This window comes from Phycodurus eques, chromosome 16, assembly GCF_024500275.1.
Source record: "Phycodurus eques isolate BA_2022a chromosome 16, UOR_Pequ_1.1, whole genome shotgun sequence".
NCBI lineage: Eukaryota > Metazoa > Chordata > Actinopteri > Syngnathiformes > Syngnathidae > Phycodurus > Phycodurus eques.
In genome coordinates, this window is record NC_084540.1 from 17,915,632 (window position 1) to 17,936,600 (window position 20,969).

Consider the following 20,969-nt stretch of genomic DNA (forward strand, 5'->3'; position numbering starts at 1 on the left):
CATTTAGGCTTGTAAGGGCAATCAAACTAACAAAGTGCCGTGTTTACTGACAAAAATCAACATCCTCATACCTAACAACAGCTGTAATTATATGGACTTGAGGTATGCTTAATTTTCTTCCTCTGCAATTCAATATACTACAAAAGTTCTATAAAGAGTCAATGTTCAAATCAATGGACATTGCACTGCTCCTTCCGGTGTGCACACCTTGGCCACTTGGGGGAGTATAATACAGACAGACACATGAAGATGAGTTTCACAAATGACTCACGGACTTATTAGCAGTCATTTTTTGCAAACGGTAAAGACTATATGTCTGGGTATTGGTATATTGTCTGTCTACATGTGTTGCTCCACTGTTTGTGTTCAAATATCTGTTGCTTAAAGGGTTAACACTGCAACACGATACTATTTCTTAGCCCGTCGATGGCATTTTCCGTTGTTAATTAGCATTAAGATAAACTGACTTATGTAAAGCAAAACTATGTGGATGTTTTTAATACATAATCTGTAATTCTCTTTATTTTATTTTTAGTTTGACAGTACACTTCGACTCGGAGTCAATAAACAGCTTGAAGCCTCTTTATGACTATTGTTTCACTATCTTCAAAAAAAATAAATCACCTGAACCCCAGCTCGTATCACAAAATATTTGTAAGTCAGGTCCTTCGTACCTCAAGGCACCAGTGTACTTGGGTCTCTACGGTGCCGGCCCAACCTTAAGAGTGTGAAATAAGACAATATGAATTGCTGCCCCCATGAGTTAAAATGCAATTCAAATGTGTCATCTCTCGATGGTGATGCATACGTGCTACCCACTAGGACACAACGCTGCAGATAATAAAAGCCCTTGGAAAAATCTAATTTAAGAGGAACACCCATGCAGAAAATACAACATACAGTCCTGACAAAAAACAAATGAGTTCAATACAAATTAAAGCTGTATCAACAGCAACAATGTTAATCTTATGAATAATAATAATGCTGGATTTTGATTGACAGTCAGATATTGGTTGCTTTTTACACACGCACGCACGTACGCACGCACATTGACTCCACCTCTCTCCCCTGCATTCTCCCTCACCCAACTTGTCTCGTCTGCTGCCTCTCAGTGCTTGGAGAGAAGCAGCCTGGAGCAGGCTGACGACCTCCAGCACGGCCAAAGAAAAGACCGCCATCCACCTTCTCCATCTCGGTCGGTCACCTCCCAGTTGCAACTAACTGCATCGCATAGAGGAGTACGAGTGCACGCACGGTGATTGGTTTGGTGCATGGGAAGTTACACCCCGGCCACTTTTACGCACGGCTCTCTGCACGTAGGATGTGAGCAAGTGCACGCGCGTGAAGGGGAACAAAAAAACTAAGTGAGCAAAGATGCGCGGCGCTGAGCTGCTGCTCGCTTACGTCCTCGCCAAAGTGACCCTGCGCCACGCGGAAGGCCAAGGGGAGCGCCTGGCGGACGACTTGGTGCTGGTGAGCGGATACAACGAGTCTGCGGAGTCCACGACGAGCAGCGTGACGGAGAGCCCGCACACGGAGGACAAATGCCGCGGCTACTACGACGTGATGGGCCAGTGGGACCCGCCGTTCGTGTGCCAGACGGGCAACTACCTGTACTGCTGCGGCACGTGTGGCTTCAGGTTCTGCTGCGCCTTCCGCAGCTCCCGGCTGGACCAGACCAACTGTAAGAACTACGACACGCCGCCGTGGATGATGACCGGCAGACCGCCGTCCAAAGTGGACGTGGCGCAGGACTCGGCCAAGGACAAGACCAACATGATCGTGTATGTCATCTGCGGTTTAGTGGCCATCGTGGCGCTTATCGGCATCTTTACCAAGCTCGGGCTGGAGAAGACGCAGCGGCTGAACCGCGACAACATGCCACGGTAGGAGTTATGTTGTACACTTTATTTCCATGTCCACACAGTTTAGTACACAAAAGCAAACATACACAGTCAACTGTGGCTTATGAGAGAGATTTTTTAACCTTTGTCACGTGATTCTAGTGGTGACTAAATTAGATTTTTTTTTTTTTTTTACAAAAATCTAATTAAAATCTCAACTTTTTTAACCTTTTCCCCAATAAAGCATGAAAATGCATTTGCAGGCTGCAAAGTGCATGTCAAGGCAACAGGTGGCGTTATAGCCCCAACTCCAGCATTATCTAAGCCAATCAGGAAAGCAAAGAAGTCTTTCAAAAAAATCATGATTGTATTCAAACATTCAATCACTATCTCATTCATTTTTCAGTTCAGCGTGTTTGGATATTTATATTATACTGTATATCGTATATTGCAGGACTTTGGCACATGTGATCCGTCATCCTGCCTCGGAACATACAGATGAGATGAGCCTGGGCCTACACTATGAGAATATGCAGACAAGAGTCGCTATTAACAGTCTCCGTAAGTTTCTCGGGCCACACACTCATTCAACACACTGCTTTCCAACACGACTTCAGAACAGAGCTTTGCGGTCATATGAAATAATGTATTATTCAGAAAAAATGTGGTAACATGTTTGTAATTGCACCATCCCATAGAAAACGATATCTACAGCAACAATCACGAGTCGATTCCCCCAAACCAGATGTCTGTTGTAGGACCAAGACTGACCTGTGAGAGGCAGGATGGTGCCCCAACAGGGCATCCGGACTGCTCGAAAACACAAAGAAGAAAGAGTTAATGACAGCGACAGCACACGCTTCAGCTCGCTTCCTAATTGGTTGCCGTTCCGTTTCACGTCACGATCACGGAACAGGTGCCTCGGCCGAACTTGGTGTTGACCACACACACAAGAATTTATGATATAGAACAGGCTTAGCATTAACAATTGTCAGCACGGACCAATTTCTGAGTCGATCGTGGAGGGTGAAAAAACACTTAGCAAACCCACACCACAGGATAATTGCTCAGGATAATCTTTAGAGACATCTGATAATCAAGTCTTTGCTGACTCTGTTTGAAAGGGGAGAATTGGGCTAAAATGTGTCCCGATTTTTGGTATGTGTTTACCACAGTTAGCATTTTGTTGCCAAGAAGCAGTTGAACGTGAGCGGTCCAGGTTAATTCAACCAATAGCAGCGGTTGTTCCCATGACGACACTCTTGGCGATGTTCTTAGGGGTGAGGCCATATTTTTATCTCGTGGATCTGTCAGGTTTGGATCCACTACAGCTGTTCCAAAAGTCTTCAACTGGACTCCTTCTTTGTAGGACATCATGAAGCAGGTTTTGATGGGTTATTGAGGATGGAGTCATGTTGCTAGAAGATTGACTGGTAATGTGCCTAAACTGGGCAACTGAGAAGTGTGGCCTCTTTTCACTAATGTAGAAAGAACAAAGTCTAATCTCAGGGTCAACACTCTGCTGGTGGCCAGTTCCTGTAAACCAGCTAGAAATATCTTTCATCAGCTGCACGGAATAAATATTCTGATGCCCCCTCCCAAAAACATCATTACAGAAATAAATTGAACGGCATTCCGTAGAGCAACAAACATCCTCCAAGGTTGAACGGTTAACAGAAGCAGTTTGTGTTCAGTTGTCTATCTTTAAATCAGTATACATGATATATAAGATGACATAAGTTTCTGGAAGATGACATAAAATGAGATGTAAGAAAATGTAGGGTGACACAGGAAGACAGACGCTGTATGATGAAGACGCCGCAAGGCAACTTAAATCAAGGTGAGTTGCTGTAAGATATTGTCAGACAGTGAAAGACGACGTAAGTTGCTCTAAAATGTCGTAAAACATTGTAAGACTTGACACGACATGCAAAGTAAACGTAAGGCGGCGTAAAATGACATAAGATAATGTGAGATGAGACAATATGATCTAAAATTATGTCAGGTTCTATAAGTTGACTTGAGACGTTGTAAGACAAAGTAAGGCGAGTTAAGATGATATAGGAAGACTTAAAATGACGTAAGTTGCTGTAAAATGACAAATAGACAATGCAAGATGATCTAAGCTGCTGTAAGAAGACTTAAGACGACATAAGACGTTGTAAGACATTGATAGCCAATGCAAAATGGCGTAGAATGACATAAGACAGCGTATGACGACGTAAGTTGCTAAAGTGACGCAAGACGATGTAAGACGACGTAAGAGGAAAGGACTGTACAGATTCTACATAACTCAAACAAAATGATAAAATAAATTCCTTCTCAAACAAATATTTCTAAAATAGTAGAGCACAGTATTTTTTTTAAGTTTTTCTGTTTTCTGTTTGAATGTAGCGAAAAAGCAATAATCTGGCAGTCATGACAAAAAAATTGAATGACTGTATTAGAGATCCATTATAAAGGGCCAATATATATTTTTGTTTTATGTTATGACAATTTACAGTTCCACACTGTTTTTTACCCCTGGTTAACACTAAGGGGCTGATGTACTAGGATCCCAAATAGTGGGTGTGAAATTGTGTGCGCTTGTGCTGTTGGCAACAGGTGTAAAAGTAGCAGAGACTGCCATATTGAAAAGAGGGTTTTGCGCTTCACGTAGGCATTTCTTATGTTTTTCACCATGGAACATTTGTGAGAGCACAGCAAGCGCAAAATGCAGTTTGAAGTAATGGAACTGGAAGTACAAGTGGAAGACAACCAAACAAACCTTTGGTAAATCAGGCCCGTTGCCCGTGAATGAGAAGCAACTTGTAACACTAACTCAGCTGAGAAATACTCCTGTCAAATGTTTATGCGTCCCATGGAGGTATCTACAGCTATCAGTGGCAACAAGAGTCTTTATTTAACCTTTCAAGGCAGCAGCGGCCTACTTTTTGACATGAAAGTCACAACTCTGACAGCACTACGTCAACACGTTAAAAGCGGAAGACAAACAACCAGACGTGAGGCTGGGCATTCTGGGAATAGAAAACATGCGTCAGTTAATGAAAACCCTGGTCGTCCTTTATAACTTTATTGTGAGTTTAGTGCTTCTACACAAAAATAACACATTTTCAGGCCTGTAAATTGAAGGAGACACTGCAGGTTCAGTTCTGTCCGGTCGATAAGTTATTGATTGTGAAGGAAACCCTTACTCTGAAGTAATGCAATCAGACTGCGGGCCAACTGGTGAATATGTACATCGGACTCATTTTGTACTGAAGTACAAGTAGACACACATACTGATAATCTGGCCGGATTTGATTAATTTCCCCCTCTTCCGATCAAGATTACCAAAGGCTAGAGTGTTGACTGTCTCCAAAAGATTATCCTGATTTATTATCTTGTAGTGTAGGGTGTGTTAAGAGTGAATTTTCCCTGAATGTCGTAGTGGACAATCGTAAATGTGAAACGCGTTCAATATTTCCAGTTTAAGGGAAGATACTAACGATTGTCAGCGAATAAATCGTTGCGTGTGCAGTGTGCTGTGTTAGTCATCTCAAGTAGATCACACACTCAAAGAGCAGTAAGAACACACTTGGGGAAAAAAAAAAAAAAAAATCGGTTGTTATGTTAAAAATGGGTATGTCTGTACAAAGCTTTAGATGGCAAATCTGAAGTCAAGTCATGTGCATGGCAGCAGAACAGAGAAAATGACTGGCCCACTTAAACTTAAATTGTATAAAACTAAAGCAGGTCAACAAGTGGAGAGATTCGCCTGACAAGGCAACAGAGATAAAATCGATTTTATTCAGTTATGGCTTTAAAGATGTGTTTGTTTTGTTCATTCCGGTCTCACTGGTGATCGGTCAATAATGGGGAAAACCTGAAAGAGAATCCTCAAGTGATTCTAAATGATCATGAAATATGTATTTTCTTAAGAAAGGTGCAGTCTGAGCCATCATTGTTTTGATGTTTAGATGCCTTGGAAGTAAAACCAGTCGTCAAAGCCGTCCTCTGCATCATAAGGTGAGACAGTGTCTGCGATTCAAGACTTTTTCCACATTAATTAGCACAGTAATAAAGTCTCTTGCTGACCAGTGGGGAATAAGAGCCTCATTAACCTCATTCTGGATTAATGATCTGTTTTTCCACAGAAATCCTAGCGCAAGGAGCGGTGGACTCAAATTGGTAAACCACTAACAATGGCAGTAACACTGGAGGATAAGACTCTTATATTTCATCATTAGTAATGCAGTCCATTGATTATACCTATGAGCCTATATAACGACTGATTTAATTATAATTAATCATCTCATCTCTGAATTTAGTTCTTAGTATGAAAAGTAATTACAGCAACTACCAGTATGTTTGAAGGCTTTTGATATGATTACATATTGTTAAGTCTCAACAGTTGATGATACTGTAGTTTTAAGTTTTCCAGACAACCTAAACACATTAGCCCTAAATTATATATTGTATTTTTATTATAGTTTTTGTGCAACTTCCTACTAAATTCTCACATTTCTATCCAAAAACCTCACAGAGGGCATTATCAAATTGGCCTTACCTTCCCGCTCCAATTTTTATGGCGAATTTCCGAACATCTGCTTGCACCATCATGCCAGGCCACGGCGGAGGGGGCCAGTTTTTTCGCTGCACAGCCATTAATTACGCAAATGTCTTGTGTACGATTGGGACAGCAGCCATGATTCTGCACCTGCATCCGCAGAAAGGCTCACATATATCGTACACACGCTGTATACAGCTCTGGAAAACATTCAGACCGCTGCAAAATGATCATTTCCCTCACATTTTGCTACATATAGGTATATGTCTGAGAAAAATGAACATTTCAGTTTTATTCTTTAAACTACTGACAACATAAATCCCAAATTCCAAATAATAACGTTCTCATTTACACCATTTTAATTTTATTTTTTTTTACTACTACTTCTACAACTACGAGTACTCCTCTTCCTCCTCCTCTTTCTTATTCTATGTATTTTCCGGCAGTCTGGATGCCCTGTGGCACCATGCCGCCTCTTACAGGTCAATCTTGGTACTACGACAGACTGTTTTTGCCGAGGAGACTTGGCGATTGTCGGTTGCAATATTACTTTATATGGTTTAACACTATAATAACAGTAATTAAGAACAGTTTCTAATATTTTGTCCTCTGTTTTTACTCTTTCAGACAGCCACCAGATGAACAACGCGACACCGGCACCGCTTCTGCTAACCGAGCCGTACGCACTGCTGGATCAGATCAGCAGCCCCTACGAGCCGCAGACGCCGGTCAAGGACCTCAACAAGTATGCCACCCTCAAAGCTGTTGGTAAGAATACAAACAAATCTTTAAAGCTTTAAGATGCAATGTCTGTCAACCCTTAGACTGGTATTCTGCATTACAATAACAGAACCGTAGCGTCGATATGATGTAGGTGGCCCCTTGTAAATGAAGATGTGACAACAGTCTACATTTTTATTCTGTTTTGAAGGACAGCCAATGGGGAACAAAGATGGCTTCTTCGGAAGAGCCAATTGTTGTAAATTCACTATTGTTGCTGCGTTTTGTGCATGGAATGTTCGGAGCGTGTATTTTACGTCCGGCACCTTGTTGGGCAGGTCAGGGGTCCCCTGAAAGATTAAAAAAAAAAATCTTTATTGAACATATTCAATTTACAAACTGACAGTGTCATTCTCGGAAACGGTTGAGTTTTTTCACGGTAATTTATTTTTTAATTATTATATGATTATTTTCTGCTACAAAAACGCAAAATAGATTCAGATAGGTTTTTACCAGTTGGACACAAGGCGCCGACTGCTCGTTGAAATATGTCATTTCCGCTCTGTCATTTTCAGTGCGCCACCAAGTGAACCAGCACAAGAATAACTGCGATAGTCATGACTTTTTTTTGACGTACTCTAGATTTAAATCTAGAGTATGTAACTTTTTTGTTTCCAAAAAAAAAAGTCAGTTTCACCCATGCCACTACTAGAGGAGATGACACAATACTGATTAAGCCTATCAGCTCCTCTAACTTCTTGCTGTATTTTTCACTATTTGATTTTGCATTTTCTGTCCACGCTGGTCCACTTTGTGGTGCACCGAAATGTGCCATTTTTATTTTTATGACTAACATTTACAAAATAAAATGAGTTACTGGGGGGAAAAAAAGTAATTATCAGAAGGCCTACTTAAAGTGCTCCAAAATCTTATTGTACTCATAACAACTGGGTTAATACTACAAAAATTCATTTTTGAGTTAGTTGAATTTTTTAGAATGAGTGATTAAAACTTTTTTTTACAGGTTTAAGTTTCGTTATTTCTTTTTATTAATTCGTTAGGTTTTACCATAAATGATCCAACTCACCGAATTAACAAAGTTTCATGACGCTTTAATATAATTCTGTTTTTGTTTTTTAGGATAGTTTTTCCAGTTGCTGCAAACATCTAGAAGTATTTCCTTCCCTCTCAGTTAATCAATAAGCTGTCAATATACACAGGGAGAAGAAGCAAAAGGTATTTATAGGAGGCGTTTGTTGTCATTTTGGAACTGATCTGTACGTCGGCATTTGAAACAAAAGGCAATTGCCTCGGTGAGAGAGAGATGCTAAAACCTTAAAGCGGACCGAAAATAGAAGCGCCTTCCCAGGTGGCGCTAAAAAAAGGATGTTAAAAACATGTCGGAAACTATATGTCAATATCGATACACCACCTGAAGCACAACAGTGTGGCTTTTTGAACAATCCCCCTTGGGGACCGTTTTGGACTACGCATCTGAAGCTCCTCCAAATCCGCGGAAGTGCGTGTCAAGCAAACAGATAATTAGGCACGATCGAAAATAGAGCAGATCTTAGCTAATGAGATTGGGGACAGGAAACAATCAAGAGCAGTCAAAACACAAATGACTCGTGATTGGATGCAACACAGCCACACACTACAGGAACACGCCTGCCTGATAAACAACTGTATGGTGATGTAGCTACTATAAAAGTACAAAAATAGAGTGGACCCTCTAACACAATCCCTTCTGGATTTTGAAACAGTACTTCCAACAGGAAATTGTGCAAAATGAATGCATCCATTCCAGTGTCAAAGTGGGGAAAAAATAATGTTAACCACTGTTAATAAGAGGTTGCATACTCACGACAAACACTGAATACAGCTCACTTCCCAGCCTCGTGGCATCTCCTTCTTTATTGTCGATGTTAAGGGGAAAATGATAACCCTTGAGTAGACAAGAGTCAAGGAGCTTTGAGTATAATGAGATAATATAATGAGAGATTCAATTTAATACAAGACATTTCATATACAACCTGATGGCTGATTCTAAGAAGTACCTGCCTATTTTTCAATTGGTGAGGTCTCACCTCACCACAATAAAAATATCAAGGAGAAAAGAGAAAAGTTCATACTGTATTCACACATGAACAGGCAGTTATCATCTGCCTTGTGCAACTGGAGCCTCCAGCGGGTGGGTGAGTGGATGGATGAAAGAATGAGTGAGTGAATTAATGAGTGAATGAATGAATGGATGAATGGATGGATGGATGGATGGATGGATAGATAGATAGATAGATAGATAGATAGATAGATAGATAGATAGATAGATAGATAGAGGAAGCAGTGCACATCAGCCAGTGACGATGTTTAAATATTGAAATGCATTACATTGAATTCGGTTAATTTCTATTAAACAAGTTGTGAATATTGCGGTTGAAATGTTTAAAAAAAAACCTCCCATGACATTAAGTGGTGTTTCATTGGTGTCAGGATTTTGAGGGGGTCCCTGGACCCCCAAACGTTGGAGAGCCCCTTGATTAATGGGTCTCGCTGTTCTGTCAGCAGAAAAAGCTAACGACAGCTTCTACACCAACCGCCGCCAAGTACTGAGCGGAATGACAGCGAAGGGCAGCCTTCCAATGGAGCATGTGGACACGGAGCCGGAACCCAGCAACCCCTATAGCCCGCCCAGACAGATGTCAACCAAGCAGAGCGGACGCAGGCACAAGAGCCCGAGGAGCCACAGCTCCCAGTCGTTATCCTTTGGCTCTTTTTCCAGCCCGGCCACGCCGAGGCCGTGGGAGAGCACCGACGTGCTGGGGCTGAGGCAGTGCTACGGCCCCACCAAACTCTGCGTCGTGGAGAGGGAACTTCAGAACATTCGCTACCTGCCCCCGCAGCCCTATTTTGTCACCAACAGCAAGACGGAAGTGACAGTATGAGGGAAGAACACCAGGTGGCGCAAGTACAGGAAGTGCTTATGTAAAATGTGACTGGGTTGTTTGAATGTGCAGTTGTGTGGATGTCAGGGGTAGAATTCAAGACAAAAGGTTCAATTCAAATGAGTGTTATCCAACAACAATACCAAATCACAAATGCTAATTAAACCATTTACACAAAACTCTAGGCACTATTTATTTACTTATTTTCTAATGTATTATGCTATTTATTATTATATGCCAATTGTCATAGGATACAAATAGCTGAATCACCACAACTTGTTGACGATGACAATTCCAACACAGACCTCCAATAAGGCCAAACTATAGTGGTGCCTTGAGATACAAGTGAAATTCGTTTAATGACCATGCTCATAACTCAAAACACTCATATCTAAAATCACCTTTCCCCATTGAAATGAATGGAAATGCCATTAATCTATTCAAGCCTCCACCAAAAAACAACAAACGTTATGTAATGTCTTTTTAAAACAAAAACAGCACTCTATAATATTGTACTTCATAAAAACATACGGTATTGACACAATCCAACAGAATGAAACAGGTTTTGCCACATTTTCTGTATGAATTCAGTGGAGATTGTGCTCCTCCTTCTGGTGTGTATGCCTCTGCCTTGGCCACCTGGGGGCAGTATTACGCAAACATACAGAGAAACTGTCACTCCTCAGTAAGCCGCAGTAATATTTATTAGCTGTTCTTTGCAGAGGATAAAGAATATATGCCTGACAGTATTGTTAAATTATCTGTCAATGTGTTTCTCCATCGCTTGTGTTCAAATATCTGTCACTTCAAGGGTTCTAAAATCTGACACTGATGCTATTCGTTAGCCCGTCTATGATATTTTGCATTGTTTGTTTGTATTAAGATAAAAAAAAAACTTTCCTATGGCATAGCCTCAATGTGGTTGTTTGTAATTCTCTGTTTTATGTTTAGTTTGACAGTGAACTTCAAATGGGAGTGGCATTAAACAGCTTGAAAATATCGGCCATGCTGCTGCTTGTTGTCAAGTGAGTTGAGTTCACTGCCACCATGCAGCGCTCGCATCTCTATTTTTTTGCTCGCAAGTCAAACCAAAGTACTCGCCGAGTGAGGGTTTGTATTTTGAAAAAATTCTTAAGTCTCTCAAGGCACCACTGTATTGTATTTTCATAAATTCTAAGACCACAAACACTAAGGGCAGAAATGACACAGACTGTTATGCTTATTGCATCGCAAGTAAGCACACATACAGTATCTAAAAGACACACCATTGTGTTTATTTTTACACAATTGGTCAAATCACATCAATATGAAGTGTGTTCGCTCTGTTTAAGGCCGGGGTCACATTTTTCAAGTCAACAAGTCAATACTATTGAATTCTGTGTGCACGCATTGTTACACTATACATTGTTGCTCGGACAAAAGAGGGTGTCATTGCTGTTATTATGATGAAGAACACCGTATTCAAAGTTTACTATTTCATGGTTGTTGGCATATTAAAAATTTACATTATACCTGTTTATTGCACTCTATTTGTACCAGATTGTTCTAATAAATGTCATTTGCAGTGCAAAGGTTGATATCACATATTCTATAATAATCCTAGGAAAAAAGCCTTTACTGTTGTTGGACTATTTATAGATTATAGTTGCTTGACTTTTGACGATATGGACTGGATAATCAACAAAAACAAGCTTTTTAGGTTAGATGACAAGTAAGGCATCATTTTTGGGAATTATTTAAAATCATTTAAAATCAAAAGGTTACTTACGTTAACAAATTACCACATAGGTAGTTGACAAATTTACAGTAAGATGGACCACATATGCCAGCAGCATGTAATATTATAAAATGGAAATACATTCCAAATTATTTGAATTTGTGGTGGATTGTAAAAAAGGGAAAATATTTTTAATTTGCACCTCACATTGTTCTATATTGTGACTTTGTCTTTTAATGTGTTCCACCAGTAAAAAAAAAAAAGCCATGTTTTTTGTTTGTTTTGCTATTAAAATATTTTTTAAATGGCACTCTCTTATTTGTCTGTGTTTTGTGTCATGAAGCTGATTTTGGATCTGATATTGTAAGTTCTTGGCAGCCAAACATCTGTTTCCTGCGAAACATCATTTAATTAATTGATGAGTTATCAGTTGTTTCTGTCTCAAATCATTTGCTGTCGAAAGAAGTGAAAACGAGTTTACAACACTCAAATATTCTCCTTTTGTTAAAAATCTTCACCGGATAACAATTGATTGCTTGATTACATAACAAATATACACTAACATACTCACATTAATGATGAATGAATGATGAACAATGATATTTATGGTCCGTGTTCCCCGGTTGCTGTGTTTGTGGGGGAGTTCTCAGTGGAGCCTCTGCAACAGACGCAACGAAACGTTAGCCATCCACTGGGAATTTCCAGCGCCGAGCTCAAGGGTAGGCTGAGGGAAAGTCAAGATGTCTGGGAACATGGAAGGAAGGAACCCTTCACACCGACTGGCTGTGTTTGCGCTCACATGTTTAAACACAGACTAAACGGGATGGTAAACTGAAAATATCCTAAAATAGTCTCCGTTTATGCTGTTGTTATATTGAGTGTCTCCTTTGCAATGGGATGAATGAGTTAGACAACAAGACATGACTCGAGAATATTTCGGTAGTTTATAGCATCTGGTTATACAACCCAGTTTAGGAAAGATTCGGTTTACTAACTATTTTTAAAAAGGAAGATTATCTCGGGTTACACACTATTTTCGGTTTATGAACAGTCTTGGCATGGCCGCGGAAGGTTCACAACTTTGTGCTTTTTCTCGCACTGCATAAACATCATTGGCTCCAAGCTTCAGGTATCTTTGTTTTTTGCCTAAAATGGCCGCCACATCCTACATCTCCCACGTGTTGCATTGTGGGAGGTAGTGGCCATTTAGGGCTAGCAGTAACCACACTGAACGTAAACAGTCCTGTACCCGAAAAGGCTAAAACACTGCACGGTTATTTACTATCCAACCCACTGTTATTTCATCACCATAAATTGTGTTTTCACCTATGTCTATATTGCACAACGAACAAAATAATGTAAAAATAACGTCGTTCTGCGGCTGGAACGGATTAATTAAATGCACTTTATTGCAGTCGGCATTGGTATTGTTGTTTAAGAATGCAAAATATATTTTTACCCGATTAGTCGATTCATTGATGGGATAATCAGTAGAAGACTAAAAACATTCGATAGCTGCGGCCTCACACGGGACAAAACGACGCCCCCAAAACAGTGATTTAAACCAGAATGTGACAAGTGGATGTTAAGGGTTCTGTAATTACTTATCATTTGTGCATTTTTTTACCCCCCAAAAAATGTCAGAGAGCTTCTATTAGGACACAGGAAAATTGAGAAAACGTTTCTAAGTGTTTTATCGCTTTTATATATGAAAGTGCTTAACTTCTTTTTACACTTTATAACTATGGATGTTAATAAAAAACACGACTCAAGTAAAGTCTACATTTATTATATTTCTGACTTCTTTATCCACTTGGCTAACTATAATGTTAAATGATTACTGTAAGAAAGCCTGACTAAAGGTTTGTCACAATGCAGCCCTTCAATCCCAGTCCATAAAACAAAACTATTAAAAATATTACAATCATCCCACAGGCACAGTCCCCCCCCTCCCTTCTTATTGACCTACACTTCTGTCTATATTTATTCACTCCACTACCCTCAATGTGGAACAGGAGCCCTGGGCAACTGACTGTTAACACTCATCATAATATTTTCATCACCTTCCAATGACACACTTTTGTTTTACCTGCTTATTTGCGACCAATTTGACACAAATGGGTCATTTCAGGAATCTCAGGCAAATGTGAGCAAGTAATGGGATGAGCTACTCGCCTGCCGAAAAATCCACCAATTTTCGTCTGCTTATCCGGCGGGTCGTGGGGGCAGCAGCCTCAGCAGGGAAGCCTGAACTTCGCTCTCCCCAGCCACTTCATCCAGCTGTTCTGCGGGGTCCTTTTGATTGGCCCGCGAAGGCTTTGTGTGTGTGCGGTCACGTGACTGCCTTGTCCCGTCTGATTGGTGAATTGAAGTCAAATGACACTAGCGATCACGTTGATTGGCGCAACACCGCCTATGCGGAAGTCAAAAAATAGATCGCGCACGCAATAATAGATAAATAAAAGTAGCGAGTGACATGTCCATTATTGCAACGGAGTAAAAGTATTGATTCTTTTTAACATGAATACTGAAGTAAAAGCAAAATGTATGGTGCATTCAAACTACTCTGACAAGTACAATTTATCCAAAATGTTACTTGAGTAACTGTAACGGAGTAAATGTAGCGCGCTACTACCCACCTCTGGCCGTGACTCATTAGTGTGCTGCGGGAAATATCCAATTTTACTTAATTGTTCCATAAATCATTATTTGTTTAATATAAAGTAAGTAATTTATCTTTTATCTATCGATGACAGTGATGCATAGTGGATGGTAGAACAAATACAAATACAAAGGCGTTAAACAAGGGGAAAGAAGCTTAAAGATTAAAATTGGCTGAGACAATACCCAGATGTAAACCCAATAAAGCATGCATTTTACCTGTTGAAGAGGAGACTGAAGGGAATTAGCCCTCCCCCTCACAAAAAATCAACAGGCGGTCCTCGGTTTACGATGGAGGTACTACCGTTATGAATCTTTGAAGACTAGCGCAATTAGAATAGCTGAAGCTAGTGAGGCTGACCACTATTTTCATCCACCAATAACTTATTTTCGTACGCTCAGACCGAAGCAGATTTATGAAGACCGTGTTGGCAATGTTGGCCAGACATTTTGTTGCTTCACAGAGCGTTATAACCTGGCGACAGCAGCAGACGGGTGAGTCGAACATCCTCCGTAAATTGGTCGATTGGAAGACAAGATGCCAAAAACGTGATGGGCAATTAGTAAAGCTTCTTCTTGTTGACCTTGATGCAGAGTAGTAAAACCTACCTGTCGACTTGTCGCTTAATTGGTTCAACGACCCCTAGGCCATACATATAAAACTAATGAAAAAACTGTGAGCACGGACGGCAGCAACTGAGCGTACGTTCTTGTGCCACGTGACAAGATACTCCCATGCCACTGCAGAAACTAGTTCTAGTTATTAGTTAATAACTTTGAAACGTAGTACGTCAGGACCGCCATAAACCTAGGACTGTGTAGTGTAGTGTAATGGCACAAAAAAGAAGCCACATGCTGGCCGCCCCTAATATAAGGCAATCGCGCAATGGTGTATGTGGCCTTAAGAGGATGTGTCAGCAGTCTGTTTTGTGTGACTGGATCTTGTCACATTGCTCATAATCAATTAACAAAGTGTGGCTAACTTGCAGCTCTTCTGAGATGTTGGTTTCCCCTCTTGAGATGACTGTTTCTAGTTTCTAGTACTACTGATAGCCCCCCCTGAGCTCTGCAGGGTGTTTGGCTGTCAAAGGCTTTGAGAAGGCACTGGGACCACTGGCATGGGTGAAAGGCTGCTAATCATACCTCGCTCAGCTCTGGACACTCCAGTTTTTAAAGGGAACTGCTTGTAACGGATGGAATTTTGGTCCACCAATTTGCCAGTGGATGGCAGTTTTGACTGTTGTCCTGTCTGTGGGTGAGTTGTCAGCAGTGATTTGAGGTTTTACTATTGATGTGATGCTTCATTATTTCGTTATAATGGATTAATTCGAAAAAATAAAGGTCATTACACTCTGTGTACCGTCAGTGCTTGTTTGTACAATATATTGACACGGTAAGAGGCAATGGTTTCAAAGGTGATTTAGCTCTAAGCAACGTGTACTTGAATAGATGCCTAAACTCATAAATACAAAACAAACAAAAAGAGAGAGACAAGTTATAACAAGTCTGTTTCGCTGTGAACATAGTGCCACAAAAATGCCATATTTTGTCACAGTTACTTGTTTTAACAACTGATCACATTGATCTGAAAACTTTCTTTTCACAGTATCGATCACGTGATGAAATTCATGTGCCTGACACCGTATGCGCACAAACACATTCATACAAACACACACACAGACAGTGTGTGTGTTATCTAAATTTGGTTGTCCTCAGGAGCATCACCGGTTCATGGCGGTTTAACACAACCCAGATACCAAGGAAAAGAGTAAACAAAAAGTTAGCCATTATGATCACAGATTAGGAAACGGACCTCTGGAACTCAACTGTCAAGTAGTCTCTTGTGTATAGAAAAACAGAAAAGAAAATATGCTTGACATTATGAATTAATGTCACATCATGACTACTGTTTTTTTTTTTGGTGGACAATGTATACAAAGTTGTTTGCATTAGTCTCGTGAAACAGGCTTTATCTTATCTCTTGTCCAATGTACAGTATATAATTTACAATGTACAGTAAATGCAATCAGTGACAGCACTTTAGTAAATACAAAGGCCACCAACCCCGAGCCACCAATTGGATGGACAATAACATTTATATATCAATGAGATAGAAAATGAAGTACATTAACAATGTACTATGTTTTAGTAGAGGTGGATTTGAAGGGGTGAGTCATTTATGTAATATGACAGCCATTTTTTCAGACCAGATGGAAGAAACTGGGTTAACTGAAAGCATCAATTTGAAAAAAAAAAAAAAAATTGGTCGGGGCTTGTCTTTGCAGTCATTCTGTATACAAACGATTGCATAAGGTTCAGTCATTCAGCTGCTCGCACACTGTGCTCCTTTAAACGAGACGTTCCAGGTTTAAGGTAAGCAATTTTGGTGATTTCTTTCGGGACAAACTTCACATGGTGTATTTAACCAGACACTGTCCACAGCTGGGATGCGAACCCTTGCGCTGTTCTCCTTGTGGGTACTGGGAACATCAGCTGTGTTGCCGGACCCCAGCCCAACAACAGAAGAACCTATTCCATGTTCCAAGGGATGCGCCTGTCTGCACGATGACTACAGCCTGGAACTCAACATGTACTGCAGCGGCCGCAACCTCAGCCAAGTCCCGACGGACATGCCAAGAGCGACGCACTCTCTCTGGCTGGACGGCAACCTTTTCGCCACATTGCCTGCGGCCTTGTTCAAGGATCTCAGCAATCTGGACTTCTTGAATTTACAGAGTGGCCAGCTGGCAACCGTGGACGCTCAGGCTTTCCAAGGACTTAGGACTCTGGCTCACATTCACCTTGAGCGCAACTGCCTGCGCGCGTTACCAGGTACCGTCTTCCAGAACACGCCAAACCTTGCCTCCATCAGTCTGCACAACAACCAGCTCGCTCGCATTGAGGAAAAACTCTTTTCCGGACTCTCACACATGTGGCTTCTCAACTTGGGCTGGAACTCAATAGCGGTCTTGCCTGAGAACGTTTTCCACGACCTGCAGGGTCTGAGAGAACTGGTTCTCGCAGGAAACCGACTCGCCTACCTGCAGGTGCAGCTCTTTCAGAATCTCGGCGAGCTGAAAGAATTGGACCTAACAGGAAATTTCCTCAAAGTCATCAAGGCGAATGTGTTTGTGAAACTTGTTAAACTGCGGAAGCTTTACCTGGCTCAGAACCAGATTGTGACAGTGGCACCAAGAGCCTTTGTAGGCATGAGAGCTCTCAGATGGCTGGACCTCACCAACAACAAACTGACCACCCTCCATGACGACACCTTCTTGGGCTTGCACAATCTTCTTGTGCTGCGACTATCCAATAACTCCATCGCAGGAATTAGGCCCAGGACCTTCCGTGATCTGCAGTTCTTGGAAGAACTGCGTCTTAGCTACAACAGAATCCGTGCCGTGGGTGACAGGATTTTTGAAGGCCTTGGCCATCTGGAGGTTCTGGAGCTTGAGCACAACCAGGTTCACGAGGCACAATTGGGTAGCTTCACGGGACTCTCCCATGTGGCCGTCATCAACCTGTCAGGAAGCTGCTTCCATAGTCTACCCGATCAGCTTTTCAAGGGTCTGTCAAAGCTGCACAGCCTTCATCTGGACAAAGGCTGTCTGACAAGAATCACAAGTCAAGCGTTCACAGGGCTGTCAGGTCTACGGAGACTTTTCCTGCAGCACAACAACATTTCTGCCGTGGAACGCCAGAGCTTTGCAGACCTGGTAGGCCTACTGGGACTGGACTTAAGTTTCAACAAGTTAGACGTTCTCACCAGCCACACATTTTCCGGTCTGAAGAATCTGGAGTACTTGCTGCTGTCCAACAACGAATGCCGCCAGTTTCCGCACAATGGCACCAAGAATCTCCTTCCGAGGCTGCGCTACCTCGATCTGAGAGCAAACGACTTGACAAGCCTTGTCCCGGATTTCTCTGAAAACATGGAGAAGCTTCTGCTGTCCGGAAACCGCTGGAAGTGCGACTGTGGCGCTGTCCCGCTGAGGACCTATAGCTTGAGGAATTCGCATGTGGTGCCTCGGCGAGTGGAGACCCACGCAGAGGGCGAAGAGCCCGACAGCACCATCACCATATACAACAACATAACGTGCGCTAGCCCAGCACGTCTAGCAGGTCAGGACCTGCGAGATATTGACCCTGAACTCTTCCAAACGTGCAGAGCAGCCGTACACTGACGCAGTTTGACAAATGGTTTGTAGCAAACGTGGCATCCCCCCCCCCCCACAAATAATGAACCGAATCACTTTGAAAAACAAAAACAAAAAAACAAGAAATCAGTTTGGTAAGTCATCTCCGTGACAGGCAGGAGGATACAAAAATGGTTGTTTAATGACAAATACTGTAATGTCACACGCATGTAGATATGTGTGAAAATGTGTTTACCTGAAAATAGTTTGTGCTGTAAGTGCTGAAGCGTGCAATAAATGCATCAAAAACTGTACTCCTGCCAATTTTTTGGTCTTAAGACTACCAACATCAGCACCATAACAACTGTTCAAAGGAATCAACAAGAGAGCTACAGGGGTCCTTGGTTTATGGTCCCAAGCTGAGGTGGGAAGTCAAAAAGTACAAATACTTAATTACTGTACTTAAGTTGATTTTTCACGTATCTGTACTTGACTTGAGTATTTAATTTTTCTGATAACTTTTCAATTTTACTCTCTACATTTTAAAACAGATCTGTACATTTTTGCCTTAACACAATGTAAAAAAAGACATAAATCGGTTGAGATCTTGATTGATTGAGATCTTGGCTTCTTATAAGGTGAAAAAATAGGGACAGCAGGAACAGGGAGGAATGTTAACCAGGGAGCGCAATAACAAAAATGATGCAACAGATCATAAAAGCAAGACATTCTCATTGCATACCATGACCTTATTCAAGAGAACTGTTTGATGTTATAGGCTCCAAGAATGATTTTTCATTTGCCTGCCTAAAAAACAGCTGCTGCTGGCTTTCAAAAATTCTTATCAAATCTTTTAAAAAAAATTTTTTTTAAAATCACATAGTACAAGGAAGGAGTATATTAGCTAATAGTCCGTTCACAAAGTTAGTAAAACTATGAAACTCATTATTTTGATGGCATAAAAACTTTTTTTCTCAGTGCAAGCTCAATGTAAGTTAACAAAGTGAGAAACTACTTTATGTGCAGATTTTTTTTCCCCGTTGTGCCATGTTATCAAAAAGGGATACTGTAATTGACAGTTAAAAAATATATACTTTTGTACTTAAGGACATTTCATCAGTGTAGTTTTTCAATTTGACCTAGGTAAAGCAGTGGAGTCAATGCTTTTATTCGTTTTTTAAACGCAAGTACTATTTGTACTTGTACTTACAGAGGAGCATTGAGTACTTGAGTACTTTTGCCACCTCTGACGTTAACGTAGGTTAGTGACGAGACTATACGTCGCGTTTCGATTTACGTCCAAAATCCACGAAACCCCTTATGCACTATTTGGACCAACACTGTCAGAATGATGAATGAATTTAACTCAAACCTTTATTACTGTGGGTGTAGTTTGTTGCAATGGAGGTTTGTTTCTCGTATTTACCTGTAGCATTGTGTATACATTTAGCTAGCTCACATTACCGCTTATCTAGCAAGATGAGATGAGATAACTGAAGCTGCTAAATGACCAGTCAAATGTCGTGAGTTTGTGTTTGTGAGGACTACCTTGGCCACGTCTTTTTGCTTTAAATCCGAGTCATATTGTAGAAGTTTGGAGAAAAACAAAAACGATCCTTTGACGTCTCATTTTCCACCCCACTCACACGACGTTTATGGCGAGTTGTTGCTTTGCACACATTTCTAAGGTGACGTCCGTATTTCTTACAGCACTTGAAGGCAACGCTGTAAACGAGCCCGTTTCATTCGCCTCCGGAGTTTTCTGTGCAGAGTTTCTCGATAAAGGTAATAAGGTAAAACCTTTTTTCTTTTTTTTAAAAATGTACAATACACTAGCAAAATAATTAGAGCGGTTTTCGAAAATTAGCCCGAGTTTTGTTTCTCTGCAGGTTGTTGAATGCATTACGACGTGTAAATTAACGCATTATTTACGTCGTCTCACCCATTTATTACACTAAAATGTGCTGATCCATAGTGTAATATTTATTATTATTATTTTAAATGATGCTTTAGTGTTTAATCTGTCAGGTCAGGTGCTGAACAGTGATCCCTAAAGGGCTTGAATGTTAACCAGTGGACTGAAGTGGTTAGGCTGCCATCTGGTGGGAGGAAAACAAACTGCAGACATATCATGAGAAACTGATTGGAAAACAAGACATTTGACATTTTGTTGTTGTTGCTTGTGTACCTAATGGTGTGGCTTTAAGTATGATTCGTTGATAAAGGCGTAGAGTTCTCTCTTCACTTTTAGCATAGTTTCTAGAGTAACATTACAGTATACTTAAAAGCATACATTAAAAAGATAATTTAAACAAACCATATTTTTGGAAAGCCATATACTAGAATGCATGCACATTTCCCAAATCGCTCACTCGGTTTGGACTATACAGGGGTTTCCTC

General features: G+C 41.0%; 2 protein-coding genes and 1 long non-coding RNA gene across 3 annotated transcripts; 2 read left to right on the forward strand and 1 right to left on the reverse strand.

Annotated features, from left to right (window-relative positions):
* The first annotated feature begins 1,374 nt into the window (after positions 1 to 1,374).
* Positions 1,375 to 12,032, forward strand: shisa9b (shisa family member 9b). Its single transcript, XM_061700783.1, has 4 exons — positions 1,375 to 1,886; positions 2,299 to 2,405; positions 7,021 to 7,161; positions 9,676 to 12,032. Exons 1-4 carry the CDS (start codon positions 1,375 to 1,377, stop codon positions 10,053 to 10,055), a joined length of 1,140 nt encoding a protein of 379 aa, XP_061556767.1. The 3' UTR covers positions 10,056 to 12,032.
* Positions 9,031 to 20,205, reverse strand: LOC133415012 (uncharacterized). Its single transcript, XR_009770089.1, has 3 exons — positions 20,118 to 20,205; positions 12,344 to 12,430; positions 9,031 to 9,058 (listed from the first exon to the last, which is right to left on the reverse strand). It is a non-coding gene; the product is annotated as an uncharacterized LOC133415012 (long non-coding RNA).
* igfals (insulin-like growth factor binding protein, acid labile subunit) lies at positions 16,723 to 18,853 on the forward strand. The gene is made up of 2 exons (XM_061700774.1): positions 16,723 to 16,806; positions 16,876 to 18,853. The coding sequence occupies exon 2, from the start codon at positions 16,881 to 16,883 to the stop codon at positions 18,615 to 18,617; it is 1,737 nt and encodes a 578-aa protein (XP_061556758.1). The 5' UTR covers positions 16,723 to 16,806; positions 16,876 to 16,880; the 3' UTR covers positions 18,618 to 18,853.
* Positions 20,206 to 20,969: the final 764 nt, after the last annotated feature.

Excerpts from the sequence above, each read along its gene's own strand:
- shisa9b (XM_061700783.1), top strand. The coding sequence starts at position 1,375 with ATGCGCGGCGCTGAGCTGCTGCTCGCTTACGTCCTCGCCAAAGTGACC. Across the intron at positions 1,887-2,298 it reads AACCGCGACAACATGCCACG|GACTTTGGCACATGTGATCC; the intron begins GTAGGAGTTATG and ends CGTATATTGCAG. Across the intron at positions 2,406-7,020 it reads AGTCGCTATTAACAGTCTCC|ACAGCCACCAGATGAACAAC; the intron begins GTAAGTTTCTCG and ends TTACTCTTTCAG.
- igfals (XM_061700774.1), top strand. The coding sequence starts at position 16,881 with ATGCGAACCCTTGCGCTGTTCTCCTTGTGGGTACTGGGAACATCAGCT.